General features: G+C 39.9%; 1 protein-coding gene across 5 annotated transcripts in view; it reads right to left on the bottom strand.

The window, feature by feature from the left end:
• Positions 1 to 25,575, bottom strand: part of PRDM2 (PR/SET domain 2) — a 122,670-nt gene that overhangs the window by 83,310 nt on the left and 13,785 nt on the right. For 4 of the 5 annotated variants that reach the window (XM_074975545.1, XM_074975544.1, XM_074975546.1 and 1 more), the window contains exon 2: positions 16,299 to 16,372. The exons of the other annotated variant lie outside the window; for it this stretch is intronic. In XM_074975545.1, coding sequence (XP_074831646.1) covers positions 16,299 to 16,307 — 9 coding nt within the window. In that variant the 5' untranslated portion in view covers positions 16,308 to 16,372. The remainder of the gene's footprint in view (positions 1 to 16,298; positions 16,373 to 25,575) is intronic. 5 annotated transcript variants of the gene reach the window in all.

Genomic DNA, 25,575 nt, shown 5'->3' with positions numbered 1-25,575 from the left:
TCAGCTATACTGTTGAAATATTTAATCTCATAAGTGCCTATACCTGGTGCTTTTCTGATTGCTATTAATAGCTCTAATAGTAATATTAAAGGCAAAAAGTGGGGAAATAAATCTACTAATTTTTCCAAGTATGCTTTCCATTCTTTTTGGCTAACATTTTGAGAACTGTTCAAATTTATATATCAGTCATATTAATTATAATATATAGTATTTCTGCTACCAAATCAGGTAAAATAGGTCAGCCTGGCTCCCACCTCCCCGCTGCTGGCAGGAGCCAGGAAACTGACCAGCCCTGCTGCGATGGTCAGCATCCCAGCTCCTGCAAAGCCATTCACACCCCATCTCAGTGAATATAAACATCAGGGAATGTTGATTTAATGGACCATTCTCTTTGGCTGAGTACATGACAAGAGACACTAAACAGATTTTTAAAAGAAATGAGGTTTGGTAGGGAAGTATATTTCCTCTTTATTTGACCTCTAACCGAAGGAACTAACTGAGCAAAGCAAGCAAACACATGTTGAGATTTAGCCTTCAGCTACAGCGTGCTTTAATACAAATCTTTATTTGAGAATAATTCAATATTTTTATTTTCCACTTTGACTATTTGAAGAAAAAAGCCAACATAGGAGTCACGGTATACTGGGAGCTCTTCAGGGCTCTTCAGAACTGTTTTCATTTGTGCAAAATGATAGTGCACCACCATAAAGTCAGCATATGTAACTAGGAAAGTAGATCAACTGCTGTACGCTAAGTCATATAGTATTAGTAATCCTGCCAGAACAGTTCTATATTAGAACTGACGGAGAAGCTATTTTTACATGTTAGGTACACTAAAGACAATATAAAACTTGAGAAAGTCAATGGACTGGGGGCATTGTGGAAATTAGGGAAACATCTACTCAGTTATGGTGTATGATGAACTGGTTTCAGAGGACGTTAGTAAAACTATTTTTCTTCAACAGCAAAATCGTTTCACTTCGGATTGTTAGACCAGCCTCAAATGTCTGGCTCCCAAGTCATCTATCTTCATTGTAGAATGAGAGCATAAATGACAAAGGATAAATATGGCATATTTTACTTTTGCTTAAACATTAACAAAGAGCTGTCATATCAGCACAAAGAATTTGTCATTCCTGAGACATATGCTTGGGATTTTAGGAGTCAAAATGGTACCAACTGATGGTAATGATAATATGTTGAAGAACGAGTCACAAGTTGGATGGACTATGCTATCTCTACTGAGTAAATATTTGTATTGTGGTAGCAGCCACACAATGGAAGCATGGAAGAAAAGGCCACAACACTAGACAAAACTGCTGCAATGACTGGACTCAGCATTAAACAAAGGAAAGATCAAGACAGTATAGATCAACCAGTCTACCAACAACACTATCACACTGGAACACGTGGAGCAGTTCACTTACTTGGGGAGTATTATGGGCAGAGACTGAGGAACAGATAAGGATATCAGTGCTAGGACAGGGAAAGCAACAGCTGCATTCAAGACTCTCCATCTCATGTGGAGTTCACAAATAACATCTGTGAAGACAAAACTGCAGCTCTTCAACACAAACGTGAAGTGTGCTATTGTATGAATGCAAGAGCTAGCATACTAAAAAAAAAAGTCTTCAAATCACAAGCTACAGACATTCATAAACAGATGCCAGAGGTTCATCCTTCACATCAAATGGCAAGACTGTCACAAATGAGGAGTTTTGGAACAGAGCAGGACAAAAGCAATTGACACTGAAATCAAGAGAGGAAAGAGGAGTTGGCTAGGTCACACTCTCAGAAAACCATCACCCAGCACAGTCCATCAAGCTCTCACACAGAACCCACAAGGAAAACACAAAAGAGGAAGAATTTGGACAATGTGGAGAAAGTCTACTGAGGTGGCAGGACAACAACTGGGGTACTCCTGAAGTCAGCTAGAAGTTTTGTCCTGAGAAAGAGTGAAGTGGAGGAGACCTGAAGATGACCTATGCACCACTCGTAGTACGAAGTCGTAGTAGTAGTAGTAGTAGCAGCAGCAGCTGCTGCCACACAGTATGATGCTAGGTGCTTTCCAATCACACGTTGCCCTAGTGCCAATGTATTTAAAAGTAAATGACAGAACATAAGAAGAAAAACAAGAAAAGAGATATCATGTACTAGTAGACTGATCAGGGTGAAGATTAGCTTAGCTATGTATTATCTGTGATACAGCAGCATCCAGAAATCTGAAGCAGGATAAAAGTCACACTATGGTAGATTAGATTTTTGAAAAGGGACATTACATTGACATCTATTCAGTTTGAAACTGAAACAAGAAGTTACAAGTAGTTTCAGCTATCACACCAGACCCTGAGTCTCCTTGGCTATGTCTGGTAATCAGGGTGATGGGAGATTATTAATAAAGTGCTGTAATGAATATGCAGCACAGCGCCATCTGCAGGAGTACTGAACTATTCCTATCTACAACATGTCCTGTAGCTCTAAAAAAATATCAGAATATACAAACACATAGCATGCTGGCACTTCGAAGTTGCTGCGGGGGGAGAATGTGCCTAATGAAGTCCCATCACCCTGATTACTTCAAGGGGGCAAGTGTACACATAGCCCTTGTGAATTTTTGCAACAAATATTTTCTTAATTTTGTATGTTCCTCTTCTCTTGCGCAAAAAACAGCAAGAAGAAGTCATTTATACAAGAAAAAGTGAAACTTATTACAAGAAACTGCTATGAAGTACACAGACTGAACTGAAAAATATTGGGAAAAAAGTCTTTCATTTATAGCAAAGATTGGTGTTCTTTTGCAACAATACAGTATAATCTCAGAATTTCAAACACCTCAGAAATGGAATTGTTCATAACTCTGAAATGCTTGCAACTCAGAACAAAAGATTATGGTTATTCTTTAAAAAGTTTAAAACTGAACACTGACTTTAGAGCTTTGAAACTTTACAATGCAGGAACAGAATTTTTCTTCTCCCTCTCCTTTTAGTAGCTTAGATTTAACATAATACTATACTGTATGTGTTTTGTATGAGGGAGGGTGTTTCTGCTGTCTCTGATTTTGTACTTCCAGTTCCAAACTAGGTGTGTGGCTGATTGGGCAGTTCAAAATCCTGATGTTTGCATCTCTGAGGTTCTACTGTAGTTGGTAGAAAACCCTCAGACTTTTTAAACTGTTATTTTTAAGACACTCCAACAGAAGATACACACACACCTCATAGAGCTGGAAGGGACCTTGGGTGGTCATCGAGTCCAGTCCCCTGCCCTCTTTTTAATCTATTTGCCCCAGATCCCTAAATGGTCCCTCCAGGATGGAACTCACAGGCGTTGTACATTGCTTCTTTCTCTATATACCTTACCCTGCTACTTCATACCATGATGTGGACTACATTGATAGAAGACACTGGGAAGGTTCACTTTGTATTCTGCAAAATACAATGCTTTGGACCAGCAAGACACTATAATGAAAGGTAGGCTTTCAGCCAAGAAATTTACAAAAGCCAGAACACACAGTGTCATCTGAGGAATACTGAACTATTCCTATCTACAACATACCTTGTAGCTCCAAAAATCAGAATAGACAAAACAAATGTATCCAAGTGCTAAGTTTGCTTCTCAGTTATCTACTTTGCTGCAAAATAAATAAATAAATAAATAAATAAATAAAATGCTGTTTGTTTAAAATGTTAGAAACATTTGTATTTTATTCTGAATAATGAACGTTCTGAAGTCAGAATCCATCAATAACAACATATAGTTAATAAGTAAAAATAATAATTCAGTCACCATGGCTATGTCTACACTAGCCCCGCCCCCTTTCAAAAGGGGGGTGCTAATGAGACACTTTGGGATATGCTAATGAGGCACTGCAATGAATATGCAGCACCTAATTAGTAGAATGGCGGCTGAGGCAATTCAAAAGTGCCGCTTTCAATTGTGCGCAGCTTGTCTACATGGGGTCCTTTTCTAAAGGACCCCACATACTTCAATCACCTTATTCCTATAACCAAGGGGAAAAAAAAGAGTGAGAAGCCAATACAGATCCTTGCCACAACTCCCAGCCTCTGCCTGGTTCCCACAGATGAGGATGCCAGAGAGATGGGCGGGGCACGGGGGGACACTCCAGCTCCTGGCCTCGCTCTGTCATGGGGCTCAGGCACACTCTGTAAAAAGGTGATGATACACCATACCAACACGTACTGTCACAAGAAAGGACTAACCATCGGTACTGTCCTGAGAACATTCGTTTTCTTTCCATCACTAATTTGTTTTCTTAAAACAAACAAGCAGTCCAGTAGCACTTTAAAGACTAACAAAATAATTTATTAGGTGATGAGCTTTCATGGGACAGACCCACTTCTTCAGATCATGCCTCAAATCCCAGAACATGGAAAGGGAGGGGCACAGACAGAAGGAACGACATACTGCAAACTAACCCCTGGGGAGCAGCAAGCGCAGGGAACAGCTTGCCCTTTACCCCAAGACCCCCAGCACTCAACAGCACTGTGCAGGCGGAGCCCTGCTGCCCCCACACAAAATTAGCCTCCCCCCCACCCACAAGATGTTGTGGACATGAACCCCAACCCTGTTGCTCTCAAGCTCATGCTTGGGGCTAGAAAAGCCGCCCCAGCCCATTTCCCCCAGCTGCTCTTCCCAGGGCTGGGAAAAACAACCCTGACAGCCCCACTGCTGCTGCTCCTGGAGTGGGGAAGGGCTGAGGGGGAAAAAAAAGCCTTATTTCACTTACACAAGGAAGCAATACTGGGTCAATTTTCCAGTTCTCTCTCTAATCTATTTATGGTGATAGTTGTGTAGTTAAACATCTGAAACTTTTGTGGTCAAGTGCTAAATAACAGTTAAGTTTCAACATCTAACCAGCAGTTTAAAGAGAATATCTCAACAGGTTCTCTCTCTACAAGGTCATAAATATAATTTCCACTACTATCAATCAACACTAAGCATTAAGGTATCCAAAGAAGAGGCCTGCACCATCTGGTTCTTTTAAACTTATTTTGACTCCTCAGCAGAAGTCACTAGATATTTTTTCCAGTGGTTTAATATATTGGCTTTTCACCACTCTCTTGTAATTGCATACAAAAAACAGGCAGAAAGAAAGGCCTATCCTCTACCTGAGCACATTTAATTATTAATGTAAGTTAAAAAATCTTGTATTTGTTGCATCATGAACCTGTGTGTGCGTCTGCATACATGTACACACACACACAAACACTCCGAGCATAAGCAAGATCTGCTGAAATCAGACATGTTTACTAACACATTATTAAAATGGTCTGAGTTCTGAACAGTTAAAATAAAACTCCATCTGAGATGCTGATTCATTTAAAAAGGCAGAAATTTAAGTGTAAATATTTTAAGGCTTGCACATTGGCTCATTTTCTCTTCTTTGCAATGCACCGTGAAACTGTACTGTTTTCTGCATGGCTGTTCTAATCATATTTTACATTCTTCAACCTACAAGAGGGGTAGGGGGTCAAGGCCAAATCAATATTTTTATTTGAAAGTAATAACCTATAAGGAAATGAAGACTCTGAACTTTTAAAGAGAAATCTGCTTAACTGTAAATGCAGTTTTCTGAAGGAAGGCTCCACTATAAATCTGTACTTTGGAGGTCTTCTGACCTTGAAAGGTAGCAGGCTAGCACAGTGTAGTTTAACATAAGAAGGGCCAAATGGGGTCAGACCAAAACGTCCATCTAACTCAGTATCCTGTCTTCCAACACTGGCCAAATGCCACAGAGGGAGTGAACAGAGTACGTTATCATCGTATGATCCCTCTCTTGTCATCCATTTCCAGCCCCCGACAAATCAAGGCTAGTGACGCCATTTCTACCCACCCTAGCTAATAAGTATTGATGGACCTAACCTCCATGAATTTATCTAGTTCTTTTTTGAACCCTGATAAATTCCTGGTCAACACAACATCCTCTGGCAACAAGTTCTGCAGGTTGACTGCGTGCTATGTGAAGAAACACTTACTTTTGTTTGTTTTAAACCTGGTACCCATACATTTCATTTGGTGACCCTAAGCTCTTGTGTTATGGGAAAAGGAAATAACTTGTCCTTATTCACTTTCCCCAATACCATCCCCCAACTGTGAGGCACTATGCACATGCCCCATGCCCAGGGGGATGGATATCTAAATATATATAGGATTTCTCAGCCATTAATTGCCAGTCCTTTTTCAAACAGAGCTTTTCTAATTATCAAAGGAAAACAAAAATCCTAGCCCTCATGAGGAGCTAGGAGGGCAAATATGGACGTACAGAGGGGATAACTTTCAGAGAACTCCTATTACAGAAAAATACAGCTATTTCCTTTTCTTCAAAAGACACATTCTTGACAGAGCCACAAACTTTGGGGGATAGGGTCATAAATCAAAATGATTTATATAAATTGGAGAAATAGTCTGAGGTAAACAGGATGAAGTTTAATAAGGACAAATGCAAAGTGCTCCACTTAGGAAGGAACAATCAGTTTCACACATACAGATTGGGGACAGACTGTCTAGGAATGACTACAGCAGAAAGGGATATAGGGATTATAGTGGACCACAAGCTAAATATGAGTCAACACTGTGATGCTGTTGCAAAAAAAGCAAACATGATTCTGGGATGCATTAACAGGTGTGTTGTGAACAAGACACGAGAAGTCATTCTTCCGCTCTACTCTGCGCTGGTTAGGCCTCAGCTGGAGTATTGTGTCCAGTTCTGGGCACCGCAGTTCAAAAAAAAAGATGTGGAGAAACTAGAGAGGGTCCAGAGAAGAGTGACAAGAATGATTAAAGGTCTAGAGAATGTGACCTATGAAAAAACGTTGAAAGAATTGGGCTTGTTTAGTTTGGAAAAGAGAAGATTGAGGGGAGACATGACAGCGGTTTTCAGGTATCTAAAAGGGAGTAATAAGGAAGAAGGAGAAAACTTGTTCTTCTTGGCCTCTGAGGATAGAACAAGAGCCAATGGGCTTAAACTGCAGCAAGGGAGGTTTAGGCTGGACATTAGGAAAAAGTTCCTAACTGTCAGGGCAGTCAAACAGTGGAATACATTGCCAAGGGAGGTTGTGGAATCTCCATCCCTGGAGATATTTAAGAACAGATTAGATAGATGTCTGTCAGGGATGGTTTAGATAGTACTTGATCCTGCCATTGGGGCAGGGGGCTGGACTCAATGGCCTCTTGAGGTCCCTCCCAGTCCTAGTGTTCTTTAAGTCTATGAAACTCAGTGATTACAAAACCAGGGTATTGCCTCCCCAGGCAGGTTAGGTTACTCAAAGAATTACACAGAATTAGTTTAATATGTCCAGTCTTGTAATATATTTACAATATTAATTAAAAGAATGCTGGGTAAAACAAGTACTCATTATAAATGGGACTCTGAAGAGCCATTTCTTTAAAAAATTGTAGACATACCTTGGCAGAATTTAGCAGGCAGCTAAACAACTTCATAAACTCTCAGGTCAGGATAACAGTAACTAACCATATCATTCTTCTTGACTACATCTATTAATAAGCAAAAAGTGGAAAATGTGCATTTCTTCCTCATAGTGGTTACTGAATTACTCATTCTTTTAAGCACTGATGTCTGTAGAAGCCTGCAATGCCTTCAACTATTTGACATTTCCTCTGTTTGACAGCATTAAGAACTTCCATTGCCTCCTCCACTGTCCCACTCTCCTCCCCTATGTATGTACAAATGTGCATAGGATTCCATCAATCCACTCACCTTTTCAGCGGAAGCGATTTGAGAAGTTTTGCATGGTAAGTGCAAAAGTGACAACTAATAATTTTTGCGTATTTTAGACTTTTATTTTAAAATACGACTTTCTACCCTTTATGTTTGTGATCTGCCAAATGTGAAAATGAGTTCATGCTGCTTCTTAAGTTCAGGAACACAGTTTCACTAACTCTGCCCTAGCAAAGAAGTCCCAAACAGCAGCACAGCAAATATGACAATACAGTAAACCCTCTATTTAAACAGACTAATGAGGGGGATGGGCGTCCACTATTCCTGAAAGTCCATTAAATGCAAGGGTTTACTGCCCAGTCCTCTTTCCCCCCCACTGCCAGCCCCCCAAAACAAAACACCCTGCCACTCACCAGACCCGCCGGACCCCACCACATGGCTGGGACCCTGCCGTATGATTCTGGAGGTGCCCCGGCACACATGGCCGGAAGAGCTGCCATCCGTGCCACCAAGCGTTCCTCCCACCATGGGTGGGGCATGCACGTGAGTACCAATCTGCCTATGTACACACCCAACCCCTGGTGGGAGCAGCACATGGTGGCTTCAGCGGTAAAGGCGGCAGCTCCTCCAGGCTGCAGTAGCAGTAAATCTCTTAGGCTGTGTCTAGACTAGCTCCAAACTTCGAAGGGGGCATGGTAATTAGGGTGTCAGCAGATTACTAGTGAAGTGCTGCAGTGCATATGCAGCACCTCATGAGCGAAAATCTCCCCTGCAGCAACTTCAAAGTGAAAATTTGAAGTGTCAGCTTGAGTGTAGCCGTGGATGCTTCTAAGTGCCCGCACTACATCAAAGTCCCAGCTCTGGTGAGTGGCAGGGTTTTTTTTGTTTTGTTTTGAGGAGTACAGGGACTCTGATGTAGCACGGGCACTTGGAACTACCCGCAGCTGACCCGCAGCTACATGCAAGACAGAACTTTGAAGTTCCACACTTCGAAGTTGCCGGGGGGAGATTTTGACTAATGAAGTGCTGCATATGCACCGCAATACTTCATTAGTAATCTCCCAACACCCTAATTACCATGCCCCCTTCGAAGTTCAGAGCTAGTCTAGACACAGCCTAAGTTTTTTGTTTTTTTTTTGAGTGGGGTGAGGGGTACGATTGTACAGACCTTAGTGGACTTCAGGAACACTGGGGTGGGGTGGGGGGAGTCTGCTGCTCCTCAAGTCTGCTAAATCTGGGTCCATAAAATCAAGGGTTCACTGTGCTGTGGTCATATCAATTGCATTGTGCTTCAGCATGGAATGGATGCAAACACATGTACTCGAACTATTCACGGAGGAGGATGTCCTAAAAATTGGAACCTATGGAAGATATAGAACAACAGGGAGTCCCTGTTGCCCACAGCTGCCAAGAAGTAAAGTAAAGGTCGAATACACCATACTTCCTAACCTCCAGCAGCTAAAGGTCCACTGAAGAAAAGAAAAATCTATTTACCTCTCTCAGAAGGCATAATGGGAGATTTTATGACTTTCGGACATCTACTAGCCTTAAACAAACATAGAACCAGAAGGCAACTGAACTGACAGGTTCTGAAGTTCCAGTCACTGTGCTCTTTCTCCCTTCCCAGTATCTGGGACAAGTGAGGTTGGGTTCTGCATCAGGGTCTTAGACTTGAACTTCTTTAGTTCCCCCCCCCCCCAGTTTTACTTTTTATATTGGTATCTGGTTAGCATGAGTCTTCTAGAATATATATGAACAACTGCAAGATGGTAATTAGAATTATTTAAATTCTAGGTCTGATACTTCCCTATATATATGTGTGTATGTACACACACACACACACACACACACACACACACACACACACACACACACACACACACACACTACATATCACATACAGAAGACATTAGCATATCAGGAAACGTTCCCACAGCTGCTCAGTAAAATTGTTGATCTCTAATTACCTAATCTCTCTTAACTTTTTTTAAAAATAAATAGTAAAGAGCCAACTAGTTTGGACAAAACTGTATGCCATTTTACTGTATGATCCACTTAGGCCTGTCAGAAATTCTTCCCCAAATATTAGCACTACCCTTCAAGTGTCAAAAGCTTCAGAACAGCCCTATCATGAAATAGCGTACGTAACCTGCATGTATTAAAATACAAGTCAGTTCCTAAATATACTTCTAGTTATACAAATCAAAGAGATTAGAATCTAAAAGTCATTCAACATAGCAGTTTGAATTCCACCTCCGCTGTACTAATGGTGTTCACAAATCATTTGTTCAAGAACACACACAATGGTCTGTTTCACGACAAAGTATATTTACGCACCTCTGAAACAGAACTCTTAATAGGTCACCACATATACTATTCAATACCTTAAAACAATGGTCCAAATTTTGTTCTCAGCTATATCAATGCAAACCCATTTATTTGCAGCTTGAGTGCAGTTGCATAATCCAGAAATACTATGGTTTCAGTCACTTGTCACAGACTTTGAAGAGCCACATACAAATAACTTTTGCTATAAAACCCTCAGGGATTTATAATGAGGCTACTATATAAGTAAATATGCTACAAGCAATGATAACAGATATCTGGAGAAAACCTGTCTGAAAGACTGAAAAAAATAAATCCTAAAACAGTAGGTTACAGTATTGTTTTAATGTTCTCCAGAGTCCACCTGTAGACAACTTCAAGCAAGGTAGCAAACACTCACTGAATAATGCAGCGACTAACAATTCTAAAAAAGACTAATTAAGCTTAATGATTAATGTAAAGTTGTTCATACACACCGGCCACTGAGAGCATGACCAACGAAGAAGTGGACCCAACCATTTGAAGGTGACAGTGAGGAAGCTGGAGGAGGCCTGAATATTGAGCAGGGCAAGAGGAAGAGGCTGTTCTCCAAAGAGTTTAACTTTCAAAGAGTGACTTAAGAATATATGTCATTTGCTCACGTAAGCAAATTATACTGCCACCCTCTTTAAAGTGGCCACTTTTACAAATATCCCAGTTCGCATTCCACCTCTTCTCTACACAAAGTTAATACAGTCTGAAATACACACAGCAGAGTATACTAACTAAACAACAATCCTGGATCTTTGAACAAGTTATTCACCTAAGCTGCTTCCTTAGAACATTATACACATAGGAGTTATTACAAATGCAGACTGAGTATCTCAAGGAAGCAATTTTTCACAACTACTTTTTCAAAAACATTTGCTCTCTTGAGGGGAAAATTACAACTATTTCAGGAATTATCTTCTCTAAATTTTCCTTAATACAGATAAAGGACACACCAAGTACTTGTTCTTGAGGTGGGCATGGAGCATGATTTCACGTTATGGAACGATCCAAAAAACAAAATATCTGATCAGGGACCCTTTGTGCCAACTGAAAGAAGCACTAGTAAGGGAGAAGTGAAAGGAAAGCATAACGTTGTACAGGGAGCCCACAGATCAGATATCTTTGCAATAGTCCAATAAAGTGCACCCTGTGAGGTCTCTACCAAGAGCCAGTAGCCCACAGAGCGTCATAATCGTTACAAAATGTTTGCACAAATAATATGGAAGGAGTTGTGTATCTATACTGAAAATCATGTTCTTTAGGTCTCGCAGTTAAGGTAGATCACCAGGAGGTGACAAGTCAAAGATGTTCCTTTCAGGCGAGAGGTAACTGACACCCTCTGTGCAAGTGCAAGTGTTAAGCAAAGTGGTAACGTGAGGTGAGGTTGAACCAGTAAGCTTAGGTATACTGTTTCTATGGAAAAGCAGGAAATCTATGACTACTGCAAGCGTCCAGTGAACAGGGACTCCAGGACTGGGTGTGCCAATTGCTGACCTATAGGGTGATAGAAGGATCTGCAAGCTCCAGCGGAGTGCTTATGTTGCCTGTGGCTGGTGGACTCGGGGAGCTGACTCATGGCAGGCACAGTCAAATCTTCCTCGCACTAAGGCCAGGTCTACACTAGGGGATAAGTTCTAAGTAAGATATCAATCTCCAGCCATGTTAATTGTGTAGCTGGAGCTGATGAACCCTGCAGGAGGTTGATAAGAGAAATGCTCTTGTTGACCTCACTTGCTCCTTATGACTGTGAGGAGTACTGAAGTCGATGGAATCCCCCCTCACCATTTGATTTAGTATGTCCCTGCTAGATGCGCTGCATCTAATCCCAGAAGATTGCCCTATGGAGTGTCGACCCAGGGGTAAGCATCCACAGGGCAGGGAGTGTCACGCTATCCCTCTGCATAGAGTGAGAGAAAAAACCCTCTTAGCTTGAGGATGGTGTAAGTTAGATCAAAAGCAGAAATAGAAACAATGAAGAAATACAATAGACACTGGAGAGATGTTTGGTATCAAAAAAATCAAAGACAGCTCTTATATAGACCTGACTATACAACATTTCAACAAGGAATGAAATCACAAAGGAGCTGCAAGGAAAAAAAAACAACACACCACACATAAATTAGGGTTGATGCAAAATACATACTTAATCTGACTGGCAACTAAATCATAAAAAGCCATATGTGCTCTGTACACTTTGAAGATGAAATCTGAAACTGGGAGATGCCAAAGAAGATTTCAAGCTATAGGAAAAACTCCTTGAGGCAGGGGACTCTGACTGAAGAACACCAAACACACACATGGCACTGCATAAATAATACCAGCAGTATGACATGAGGATTATTTTTTTCATCCAGTATGGAAACCATATTTAACTCTAAAAATAGATCTTGGTTGAAAAACATGTAAGAAGATGAAGAATCACCAACGGCAATTACCAGACACTAGAATCTGGAGCTTACAAAAATCTTCACAATTCTGAAAGTATACCAGAAGAAGAAATAAACCAGAGTTATTACTGAAGCAGTATCACAGAAACCACCTGTTCTTCTCTCTCATACTACATCTAAAAAACTTGCACAAGTAAAGATGCCTGGATGCAGTTATACATGTAACAGTGAGGAGATACTTCCCCCAAATACCCCAATACTGACTGAAAAAAAGACATTAGCAAAAGTGTTAATACAAACCAGTAACTACCATATTATTTTACAAGTTGGAAAGAGATCCTTTGATATTACTGTTTGTTATAAATATAGTGAATCTATTTTTGTTTACATACAACTTAACAGGAGAAGGGAGAGCCCACTAGCCATTTCTACACTAACTTGTTATAATTAATCCACTTATGGTTGTGGTCGAGTTTCTTTCAGTGAAGTAGCATTCCTGTTCTATGTCAATATAGATAAATTAAGTATATTATTTCTCGATGACATGGTTGGAGCAGGAAGGTGATAAAACCAGCCATTAGCACCAATGAACATTTAAAAAAAAAAAAAATACGTGACTCAGTATTTTATGTCATCGTGCCATCAAGATTGTTTTTGGCCAGAGAAACTTGTTATTTGTCTATGGTCTTTCCGCCGCAGCAAACTTAAAAAAAAAATCATAGATTACAAAAACTGGAAGGAACTTCAAGAGATCATTTAGTCCAGTTCCCTCACTCACAGCAGGACTGAGCATCATCTAGAGCACTGCTGACAGATGTTTACATAACCTACTCATTAATACCACCAATGATGGAGATTCCACAGCCTCCCTAGTCAATTTATTCTGGTGCTTAAACCACGCTGACAGTTAGGAAACTTTTCCTAATATTCAACCAAAACCACCCTTGCTGCAGTTGAAGCCTACCTCCTTGTAATAATTTTTTAGATATCTTAAAGCTATGTCCCCTCTCAGTCCTCATTTTCCCAGCTTAAACAAACCTAGATCTTTCAGCCATACCCTCATAACTCATGTTTTCTTGATCTTTAGTTATTTTTATTGCTCTTCTCTGGACTGACACCAGTTTCTCCACATTATTTCTTGAACTGTGGTGCCCAGATCTGTTCACAATACTCTACTTGAGGCCTAATCAGCACAGAGTAGAGCAGAAGAATTACTTCTTGTCTTGCTCACAGCACTCCTGTTAATGAATCCCAGAATGATATTTGCTTCTTCTGGCAACAGTGTCACACTGTTGACTCAGATTTAGTTTGTGGTCCACTATAACCTCTAGATCCCTTTCTGAAATACTTCCGACATAGTTTCATACATACAAAATGGGAAATGACTGATTGGTCTTTCCTAAGTGGAGTACTTCGCATTTGTCCTATCTGAACTTCACCTTATTTACCTCAGATCATTTCTCTAGTGTGTCCATTTCATTTTGAATTATAATCCTATCCTCCAAAGCACATGCAACCCCTCCCAGCTGCGCATCATATGCAAACATACTCTCTCTATCATTATCTAAATTGTTGAAGTTACTGAATAGAACCAGTTCCAAAACTGATCCCTGTGGAACCCACTTGTTATGTCCTTCCAGCATGACTGTGAACCATTGATAACTACTCTCAGAGTAGGTATCGAACCAGGTATACACCCACCTTATAGTATTTCCATCTATATTGTATCTCCCTAGCACACTGATAAGATAGTCATGCAGGATTGTACCAAATGCTTTCCTAAAGTCTAGTAATATCATGTCTACCACTTGCCCCTTATCCATTATCCTATCAAAGAAAGTTATCAGTTGGTTTAACATGATTTGTTCTTGACAAATTCAGGCTGACCGTAATCTATCATCTTGTTATCTTTCAGATGTTTGCAGTTGGATTCCTTAATTATTTGCTCCATTATCTTTCACGGCACAGAAGTTAAGGTGACCAGTGTATAATTTCATGGGTTGCCCTTATTTCCCTTTTTATACACTCTATTTGCCCTTTTCCAGTCTTCTGGAATCTGTCCCATCTTCCATATCTTTTCAAAGATGGTAGCTAATGGCTTAAATAACTCCTCAATCAGATCCTTGAGTAGTGTAGGATGCCTTTCATCAGGCCTTGGTGATGAGAAGACATTTAACTTTTTCTTTTCCTATTTTAGCTTCTGAACCTACGCCCTTTCCTCCAGCATTCATTATAGTAGACATCCAATCACCCCCAACCTTTTTGATGAGAACCAAAAGAAAGAAGTTAACAGCCTTTCGCTTAGTAGCTTTCACCACCTTTTGAAATAAAAAATTGTGTCCAACACATTTCAAGAACTTGATGGGTAATCTGCCCTGTTTGAAAACAGCAAGAAGTCTTGTGGCACTTTACAGACTAACAGATATTTTGGAGCATAAGCTTTTGTGGGCAAAGACCCGCTTCATCATCTGAATCTATAGTCTATAAGGTGCCACAAGACTTCTTGTTGTTCTTGAAGCTACAGACTAACATGGCTACCTCTCTGATACCTGCCCCGTTTGGTTATTTTCCCAATAGATGTCTGGATAGTTGAAGCCCCCATTACCACAAAGACTATGCTTTGGATGTTTAAAAAAGCCTGAGCCACCTCTTCTTCCTGATTAGATGGCCTATAATAGATCCCTACTGTGACATCTCCTCTGTTTTTGTATCCCTTTTAACTTTACCCAGAGACTCTAAACAAGTCTGTCTCTGATGTCCATTTCAACCTCATTTGAAGTGTACATCTCCTCCCTTTTTCCCTGCATATCCTTCCTAAGCAAGCTATACCCCTCTATAATAATATTCTAATTGTATTGTCCCTCCAAGACTCTGTAATGCCAACATCAAAGTTGTACTTATTGACTAGCATTTCAAGTTCTTCCTGCTTATTCCCCATACTTCTTGCACTTGTATACAGACAAGTAAGATACCAGTTTGATTTGGTCTCCTGTTTTGCTTTGTTTCGTCTTTATCCCTGCTATTGTTGCCAAGGCTCCCTTAATTTCTGAGCCATCTCCCAGGTCTCCATGTTATCCACTTACCTGTGGGCTTTAGTCACCTGCCCCCATTGAACCGTTAACTGTCATAGCCTATTCTGTCATTCACAATCAGAAGACTTAATTCCACTTTTGTGAGTTTAAAAAGGAATGTTCTGTCCTTAAATAACCCAAGAGCGTGCAACAAACAAGCATAAATATAAACAAACAGTCCTACTGATTATATGTAAAGTTCGAAATAAATAAAATCATTTATAAATAGCACTCCTTAGACCACCACATTACTGGACACGCAAAGACCACATGTGAATATATTCATAAACCCAGGCACGGTATAAGGAGATATTCTTATATTTCAGTTTATGTTCTTAATTTTTCAGAATAAAGAGAGTTTAAGGCTCTAGAATAGCGTGATGGTTTCTTCTTGAACCAGTTTCAGTCTTCACAACAGGTCTGAGGATTGTGGGTTGAAACAGGAAAGAAGGGAAATATTCTTATAAGCAAGTAAGCTACCTTTGCAAAGTACAAACTGACATGGGTCACCTGGAGTTGTTTTCTAGTTAATGGTGCCAACCAGAATACCTTTTTACTGATTAACATGAGTCCACACAGAAAAGCCAGTTAAAAGTAATAAAATAAAATTAACTTCACATATACCGACACTGTGGATGGGAAAGCACTAGGAGATTTAATGAAACTGAAGGTTTTGAGGAATGGACTAACATTTTGGCTTGCTAGTGTATTACTATTACTATTCCTGGTAATAATAAACTGGTTTAACATCTAAGTAAGGTACTTTGAAAGTCTTACATTTAAACTCACCTGATTCATTTTGAATTCCTGTTGTGTTCTGAAAAGATACACACAACAAAGAAACTCCTGTGATTACATGAGCCCTAAAAAGAAAAACAGACAATTATAATATACGCCTACCTAAAGTGATTTGAAACTACACAAAGATCTGCAGAGTTCTATTTAAAAGGGGCTTACCAGAAAGAAACTTATTAATTTATACCATATCTGCTTCAGTCTACAAAAAACTGTCATAATTTATTCAAATTCAATCTAAAAATGCAAAGAAAGGTTTATATCAGTGATCTTTCTGCGGCATCTTTTAAAACTGATAAAAGCTGCATTCAGATGGCTGACATTGACTTATCAATTTTTAAAAAACAAAAATCAGCTCTGTTAGCCTTTTGCAATACAAAGCATTGCTGAAGAATTAGTCTAGTTCAGTGTTTCATCTTAGTTAAACTACACAGTCAAGATGCTTACCCCCATAGGTTTAAAGCACTTTGAAAGGACTTAGAAGAACAGTTTTTGTTCGTAATGGGAACTGTGCAGCTAAGTCTCTGCTTACTACATCTAAAACAAAGAGATTTTTATTTGAAATACAGCTGACATTTCACTAGCATGCCTATAGATATTCTTTCACTGCATACTAGCATTTTTTTAAAAAAAGCCCCAGGTTTGAAAAAGCATGTTTCCATAAATAATACACAGCTCAAAGTTAAATTTGAAGGGGTGGGGCAGGTTCTAATAACTTATGTTGATATTGATCAAGAAACCATTACACCTTAGATTATACTTATTTATGTACAAGGAAGCATTACTGGAAGTTGAACTGTAATTGTTAAACTAATATTATTTAGCAATATGCATTAAATTATATATACCACACCACATTATTTCTCTGGGACTATGTCTACACTAGGCAGTTTTGTCAAAAAAACTAGAGTTCTGTGGAAAAAACTCATGGAGTATCTACACACAAAACGCATTTTGTCAACAGAAGCTGTCAACAAAAAAGCCATATAGACACTCCAGAGGTCCTATTGTCCACAGAGCGGATTGAAAGATTGATCTGCTTTTATGTGTGGACACAATATGTCAACAAAAGTTTTGTAGGAATATCTCTTTGGACAGTAATTTCTGTCGACTGATGCTTCTAGTGTAGACATAGCTTTGGAGATTAGGTAGTATCTACACTATTAATGTATTTTATGAAAATGTAGATTTTCCTGTTACTTTTCTGGCTTCAATTTTCTTCAGAAAGATAACTATTACTAATATATTAAACACCAGTATTTTCAAGTGGTTGGGCTAAATAATGTTAAAATTATAATTTATTTAAAATGTATATTATCAAAATACTCAGAATAACTTACTGGCAATTCCTCATGTCACTAAATTACACAATTGTTTAAATATGTTATAATAATATAACAGGTATTGTAATTTATGTACCAATAATGAATGAAAATACCTTCCTTGAAAAGATAAACCTCTTACTGTATTCTAGTCCTCTCTGACTAGCTCATTTTGGTTTACAAACCACTTCTGTTTTAGGCTGTCTATACTAGAAGCATCCGTCTACAGAAGTTACTGTTGGGAGAGATGTCCTGGCAAAACTTCTGTTGACAGATCACATCTACACATAAAAACAGATCGATCTTTTAATCATCTGTCAACAAAAGGGCTCCCCACAGCGTCTACGCAGCTTTTTTTGTTGACAGTTTCTGTGAACAAAATGCATTGTGTGTGGATGCTGCATGAGTTCTGTCTACAAAACCCCAGTTTTGTCTAAAAACTCCCTAGCATAGACATAGCCTCTGACAAAAGGCTGGGAAACTATCCAGCCTCAATCTGGCAACTTGCTCCATTGGTCTGAACAGAATCAGATGCAGGATCAGCTGCTACATTTTGAGTAATTCTGGAACATTTAAAAGAAAATACATCTTTTTGGAACATGACTATGATATTCCAAATGATTTGAGGACACCACTCAAGCAGACACAACTCATTCAAATATATTTAATTTTCAGTCCCAATATGCTCACAATCTTTCCTTAACCCACAAATTTGATTTACTAGATTGGCAGCACTAATGAACTCCGAGGCTACGTTTACACTAGAAGCATCTGTCTACAGAAGTAACTGTCGGAAGGGATGTTCCAACAAAACTTCTGTCAACAGATCATGTCTACACATAAAAGCAGATCAATCTTTAAATCCACTTTGTAGACAACTCCCCCATCCCCACCCCCCAAGTGTCTACAAAGCCTTTTTGTTGACAGTTACTATCAACTAATAAGACAATGCAGGCAGAAGCCCAGCAAAAGGGTGGGGGCTATCCAGTTTATTGCACCCAGTGCAGCACGTATGATTACCTGTCCTGTGGGCAGGTGACCTATGTCTGCATCCAGTGCAAGGAACTCCTGGCCCTAAGAGACCCCGTACATGCTTTGGAAACCTGGGTGGTGGAACTGGAGAGAGACAGAGAGGTACATAAACGAGACTTTTTGGGACATAGTAAAACGGTCCCACCTCCAGTCTGACAGCCTCGATGCTGTTGAGGAGGATGAACCTCTCAGGGAAGGAGAACATCTACCTGGAGCAGAAGGAAATGATCCCATAGATGGGACCCTCCTTTCAGATAATGTCAGAGTATCCTCTCACATTGAGGATACCTCTCCGGGGGAGGGAATTTCAGTTATTAGGAGGAGAGAGGTTTTACTTATGGGTGATTCAATCATTAGGAACATAGATAGCTGGGTTTGTGATGACCAGGAGAACCACATGGTGACTTGCCTGTCTGGTGTGAGGATTGAGGATCTCTTGAGACATCTAGATAGGCTTATGGGCAGTGCCGTGGAGGAGCCTGTGGTCATGGTACATATTGGTACCAATGACATACGGATAGGAGAGAGGTCCTGGAAGCCAAATTTAGGCTGCTAGGCAGGAAATTGAAGTCCAGGACCTCCATGGTAGCATTCTCTGAAATGCTTCCAGTTCTATGTGCAGGGCCAGTTAGACAGGCAGAACTGCAGTGTCTCAATGCATTGATGACATGATGGTGTAGGAGGAAGGGTTCAGATTTATAATGAACTGGGGAAAACTTTTGTGAGAGGGGCAGACTATAGAGAAAGGATGGCTCCACCTAAACCAAAATGGAACCAGACTGCTGGCACTTAAAAAGGTCATAGAGCAGTTTTTAAACTCAGGGCTGGGGGAAAGCCAACAGGTGCAGAGATACTTGTGGTTCAGACGGTGGCATCACTTAGGGTAGGACCTCTTATTCGAGATTCTCTATATCCTAATAAGGAGGACAGGATGAAACATGATAAAACAAAGGTAGCAGCTGATGAGGAACAGCCCAGTGTAACAGAGTCCCTTTTCAATTACATCATGTAATGGCAGGCAGCTAAACAGTGACAAGTTCTTAAAGTGCTTATATACAAATGCTAGAAGTCTAAATAATAAGATGGGTGAGCCAAAGTGCCTCCGATTAAATGAGGGTATTGATACAACAGGTATCACAGAAACTTGGTGGAATGAGGATAATCAATGGGAAATAGTAATACCAGGGTACAAAATTTATCAGAAGGACAGAACAGGTCATGCTGGAGGGGGGTGGCACTGTATGTCAAAGAAAGTGTAAAATCAAATGAAGTAAAAATCATATATGAACCAAAGTGTTCCACAGAATCTCTCTGGATAGTAATCCCATCCTTGAATAATAAGAATATAATGGCAGGGCTATATTACCAATCACCTGACCAGGATTGTGTTAGTAGCCGTGAAACGCTCAGAGACATTAGGGAGGCTATCAAAATAGAAAACCCAACAATAATAGGGGGATTTCAACTATCTCCATATAGACTGGATACATGTCACCTCAGGATGGGAAGCTGAAGTAAAGTTTCTTGACATCTTAAATGACTGCTTCTTGGAGCAGCTAGTCCTGGAACCCACAAGAGGAGAGGCAATTCTGGATTTAGTCCAAAGTGGAACACAGGATCTGGTCCAAGAGGTGAATATTTCTGGATCACTTGGTAATAGTGACCATAATATAATTAAAATTTAACATTCCTGTGGCTGGGAGAATACTACAGAGGCCCAAGACTGTTGTATTTAATTTCAGAAAAGGGGATTACACAAAAATGAGGAAGTTAGTTAAACGGAAATTAAAAAGGTACAGTATCTAAAGTGAAATCCCTGCAAGTTGCATGGAAACTTTTTAAAGACACCATAATAGAGGCTCAACTTGAATGTATACCCCAATTTAGGAACGGTAAGAGAACCAAAAAGTGCCACCACGGTTAAACAATAAAGTAAAAAAGAGGCAGGGAGAGACAAAAAGGCATCCTTTGAAAAATGGAAGTTAAATCCTAGCAAGGAAAATAGAAAGGAACATAAACCCTGCCAAGTGAAGTGTAAAAATATAATTAGGAAGCCCAAAAAAGAATTTGAGGAACAGCTAGCCAGAGAGTCAAAAAGTAATAGCAAAAAAAAATTTAGGTATATCAGAAGAAGAAAGGCTTTTAAACAACCAGTAGGGCCACTGGATGACTGAGATGTTAAAGGAGAACTCAAGGATGATAAGGTAATTGCAGAAAAACTAAATGATTTCTTTGCATCAGTCTTCACGGCTGAGGATGAGAAAGGGATTCCCAAACATGAACAATTGTTTTCAGGTAACAAATCTGATGAACTGTCTAAAATTGAGGTGTCATTAGAAGGGGTAGTGGAACAAACTGATAAACTAAACAGTTATAAGTCACCAGGGCCAGATGGTATTCACCCAAGAGTTCTGAAGGAACTCAAAAGTGAAATTGCAGAACTACTAACTGTAGTTTGTAACCTGTCATTTAAATCAGCATCTGTTCCAGATGACTGGAGGATAACTAATGTGACACCAATCTTTAAAAAGGGCTCCAGAAGTCACCCTGGCAACTACAGGCCAGGCAGTCTGACTTCAGTACCGGCAAATTGGTTGAAACTCTATTAAAGAACAGAATTGTCAGACAGTGATGAACATAATTTGTTGGGGAAGAGTCAACACAGCTTTTGTAAAGGGAAGTCATGATTCACCAATCTATCAGAATTTTTTGAAAGGGTCAACAAGCATGTGGACAGGGGAGATCTTGTAGATGTTGCGTACTCAGATTTTCAGAAAGCCATTGACAAGGTCCCTCACCAAAGGCTCTTAAGCAAAATTAACTGTCATGGGATAAGAGGGAAGGTCCTCTCTTGGACTGGTAACTGGTTAAAAGATTGGAAACAAAGGGTAGAAATAAATGGTCAGTTTTCAGAATGGAGATAGGTAAATAGTGGTGTCCCCCACGGGTCTGTGCTGGGACTAGTCCTATTCAACATATTTTAAATAATCTGGAAAAAGGGATAAACAGCGAGGTGGCAAAATTGGCAGATAACACAAAACTACTCCAAATAGTTAAGTCCCAAGAAGACTGTGAAGAGATACAAAAGGATCTTAATAAATTGGGTGACTGGGCAACAAAATGGCAGATGAAATTCAATGAGGAAAAATGCAAAATAATGCACTTTGGAAAATAGAATCCCAATTATACATACAAAATGATGGGATCTCACTTAGCTGTTACCACTCAAGAAAGATCTTAGCATCATTGTGGATATTTCTCTGAAGACATCCACTCAGTGTGCAGCGGCAGTCAAAAAAGCTAACAAAATATTGGGAATCATTAAGAAAGGAATGAATAATAAGACAGAAATGTCATATTACCTTTACATAAATCCATGGTACATCCACATCTGGAATACTGTGTAAAGATGTGGTCACCCCATCTCAAGAAAGATATACTGGAATTGGAAAAGGTTCAGAAAAGGGTAACAAAAATGATTAGGGGTATGGAGCATCTGTCATATGAGTAGAGATAAATAAGACTGGGACTTTTTAGTTTGGAAAAAAGACAATTAAGGGGGGATATGATAGAGATATATAAAAACCAGGACTGGTGCGGAGAAAATAGATAAGGAATTGTTATTTACTCCTTCTCACAACACAAGAACTAGGGGGTCACCAAATGAAATTAATAGGTAACAGGTATAAAAACAACAATAGGAAATATTTTTTCACACAACACACAGTTAACCTGTGGAATTCCTTGCTGGAGAATGTTGTGAAGGCCAAGACTATAGTAAAGTTTAAAAAAAGAACTAGATAAATTCATAGGGGATAAGTCCATCAATGGCTATTAGCCAGGATGGGTATAAATAGTGTCCCTAGCCTCTGTTTTCAAGAGGCTGGAAATGGGCAACAGGGAATTGATCACTTGATTATTACCTGTTCTGTTCATTCCCTCTAGGGCACCTGGCATTGGCCACTGTTGGAACACAGGACACTGGGCTTGATGGGCCTATGGTCTGACCCAATATGGCTGTTCTTATGACAAAATGCATTTTGTGTTTAGATGCTCCACAAGTTTTGTTAACAAAACCCCAGTTTTTTTTCCACAAAACTTTCTAATGTAGATGTAGCCCTAGAAAAACAGATAAGACTCAATGCTTTTCATTTCTATTTTCAGCAACTTCCAAATGGTATCAATCTTTTGATTTTGTTAAATTCTGCAGCGACACCAATATATCCCTTTGCCTCATAGTCTTTTGGCTGAATTTCATGCTCTTATGTTTTATCATTCTTCAGAGGCCTTCCCTACTGCCTTCAGTTTGGATACATTTACTTTCTTCTCCCATAATGTAGCTTTTACATTAGATAATTTTACTTAAATGCTTTACTCAGAAATATGATTTATGCACTGCTGGGGATCCATGGAACCATTAGTGGTCTATGGAAAGATGACCAGTCACATGGTGGAGGGGAATCATCTGTAAACACAAAAGACAAACTACAATAGACTTCTCTGTTAAGATGTAGCCTATATCGTAAAGAAGTTTGAGTGTATTTTAAAGACACTGCTGCTTGAACTTTTAGTAACTATCCCATTGGGCTATGGATCCATATCTAAGTTGAAATATTATAGACTTATACAGGACTCAGAGCATTATATGGCATGAAAGACTCACTTTTTTATATTTTTAGTAAATATCTTGTTTTCACAACATTTTTCTTCAATACCAAAAGACATTCCTGATATAAAGAAAACAAAAACAGCACGCTTTCATTTTGTCAGGCTGTGCCTAGATTTTTGCCGACAGTTGTCAGTAGATACGTGAATTGCAAAACATATTTGCATACCTTTTGCCAACAATTTTGTTGGGAGAGGCTTTTCTGACATTTGGCCTGTCCACACAAGGACAAATGTTGGAAAAACACCCTCTGTTAAGACATTTCTTCTTCCTTGTGTAATAAGGTATACAGGGATGTTGACAGAATGCTCCCAACTGACAGATCTGCAGTCGGGACATGCACTCTATTGACAAAACTTCTGTCTACATATCTTTTGTTGACAGAAGCCTGCAATCTAGACACAAGCCTAAAGAGCCTGAACGCTAATGATTACCTGTCTTGCTGAACTGGAACGACTGTTCTTCAGAAGGCTGGCCACAATACCAGTAAGGATTTGGGTTGTGAGTTTAATCCTTGACGGAAGCTTTTCAGGTTTGATTTAAAAAAAATCTGCCAGAGGTAGTGATAGGTCCCGCTGAGAGTGCAGGGAACTGGACTCAATGACCTTCCAAGGTCCCTTCCAGTTCTACAAGATACAGTAGACCACCGACGTACGCAGAGGTTGCATTCTTGCGCAACCCCACATAAGTCAAATTTCGCATAATATAGGGGAGCCAGGAAGCTGGCCAGCGCAGCAGCACTAGTCAGTTTCCTGTCTCTTGCGCATGGCAGACAGCCCAGAGCCTGGCTCTGGGCTGCCTGCTGCTCACCAAAGAGGGGAAACTGACCAGCACAGCAGCACTGCTCAGATTCCCAGCTCTAGTGGTTGGTGGGCATCCAGGAACCAGGCACCAGCTCCCTGCCACTCACAAGATCAAGGAAACTGACCGGTGTTGCTGTACCGGTCAGGTTCCCAGCTCCTCTGAGTGGTGGGCAGCCTGGAGCCAGGCACGGGCTCCCCACCACTCAGAGTCGCTTTAACCCTAGATTTGCACAACTTGAGCGTGTGTATCTCAGGGTTCTACAGTCCGTAGGTATATGTATAAAGTCAAAACTGAATGCATAGGGAACAGCTTTTGAATTGATTTACCTATGAAATTGTTGCCATGTTTATGCACACAGTGAGAAATAACACCATTCCCTAAAAGTGTACACTTATATAACACTACCACTCACCCAAATGTTGGATATTTGACATGGACTGAGGATGTGCAAACAAAGTGTATGTACTGACAGGTAGGCGCTTACTGAAAACAGATTAAAAATATTCCCTAACAAAAGTTTCCTTACCTGTGTTAATAAGGTAATCGTAGACTAACTATTAACAATGAAAGAACTGTAAGCATCTAATTCACTTTACCTCATTCACTCTTCAAAATTTCTTAACTTTGTTCTACCTTTCTCAGGGATTTTCAAACTTCACTGCACCCTGACCTCCTTTTGTCAACAAAAGTTACAAACACCCTCCAATGACCCCAGAAGGTGGGAACCAAAGTCTGAGCCCACCTGAGCCCTGTCTCCCCAGGCTGGGGAGGAAGCAAAATCTGACACTCTGCTCTGGTGCGAAGGACCAAAGCCCAAGCCTCAGCCTTATGGCCCCAGGTATGGGGAGGACAAAGATGAAGTCCAAGACACTCAAGCCCACCTGTAAACAAGAACCCTGCCACCCAGAGCTGAAGCCACTGGGCTTTGGCCCAGAGGCCCAGTAAGTCTAACACCAGCCTGTGCACTAGATTTGGGTACAGACTGACAGCTTGAGAAGTCCTATTCTAACCGGACAAAGAAGCTAGAAGTTTCTCCCTGGAGCTCATAAACTAACTTAATGCTGTGATGTTATACTGAGAACACTGTAAAGAAGTATTTAAATCCAACGCATAAAACTGGCCGTTGTGTTTTTAAAGGAAAACTTTGTAAAACTGCATATTAATAAAAATGTTTAATTAAATTTTTAAATAGCTAGTTGTCTACACCCCTTGACAACATTTCTAACAACGTGAGAGGAAGACGGTGAACTTCAGCGTACTGCCCTTTTTAAAACGGTTACGTATAATTTTTGTGGACAGCTTCCTATCATATGCAGTAGCTATTGGCTTTTTTTTGAAACTACTGTAAGTTACCAAAGTCATGAACTAGGTACCTTCCAGGAAGAAAACTAAAAGAGAAAAATAAAATTAGGCTTAAAGCATAATTATAGTTATACTTTGACTTTAT

Source organism: Carettochelys insculpta, chromosome 23, assembly GCF_033958435.1.
Source record: "Carettochelys insculpta isolate YL-2023 chromosome 23, ASM3395843v1, whole genome shotgun sequence".
NCBI classification, from domain to species: Eukaryota; Metazoa; Chordata; order Testudines; family Carettochelyidae; genus Carettochelys; species Carettochelys insculpta.
Note: the sequence above shows the minus strand (reverse complement) of the source record. Positions and strands in the feature narration are given on the sequence as shown.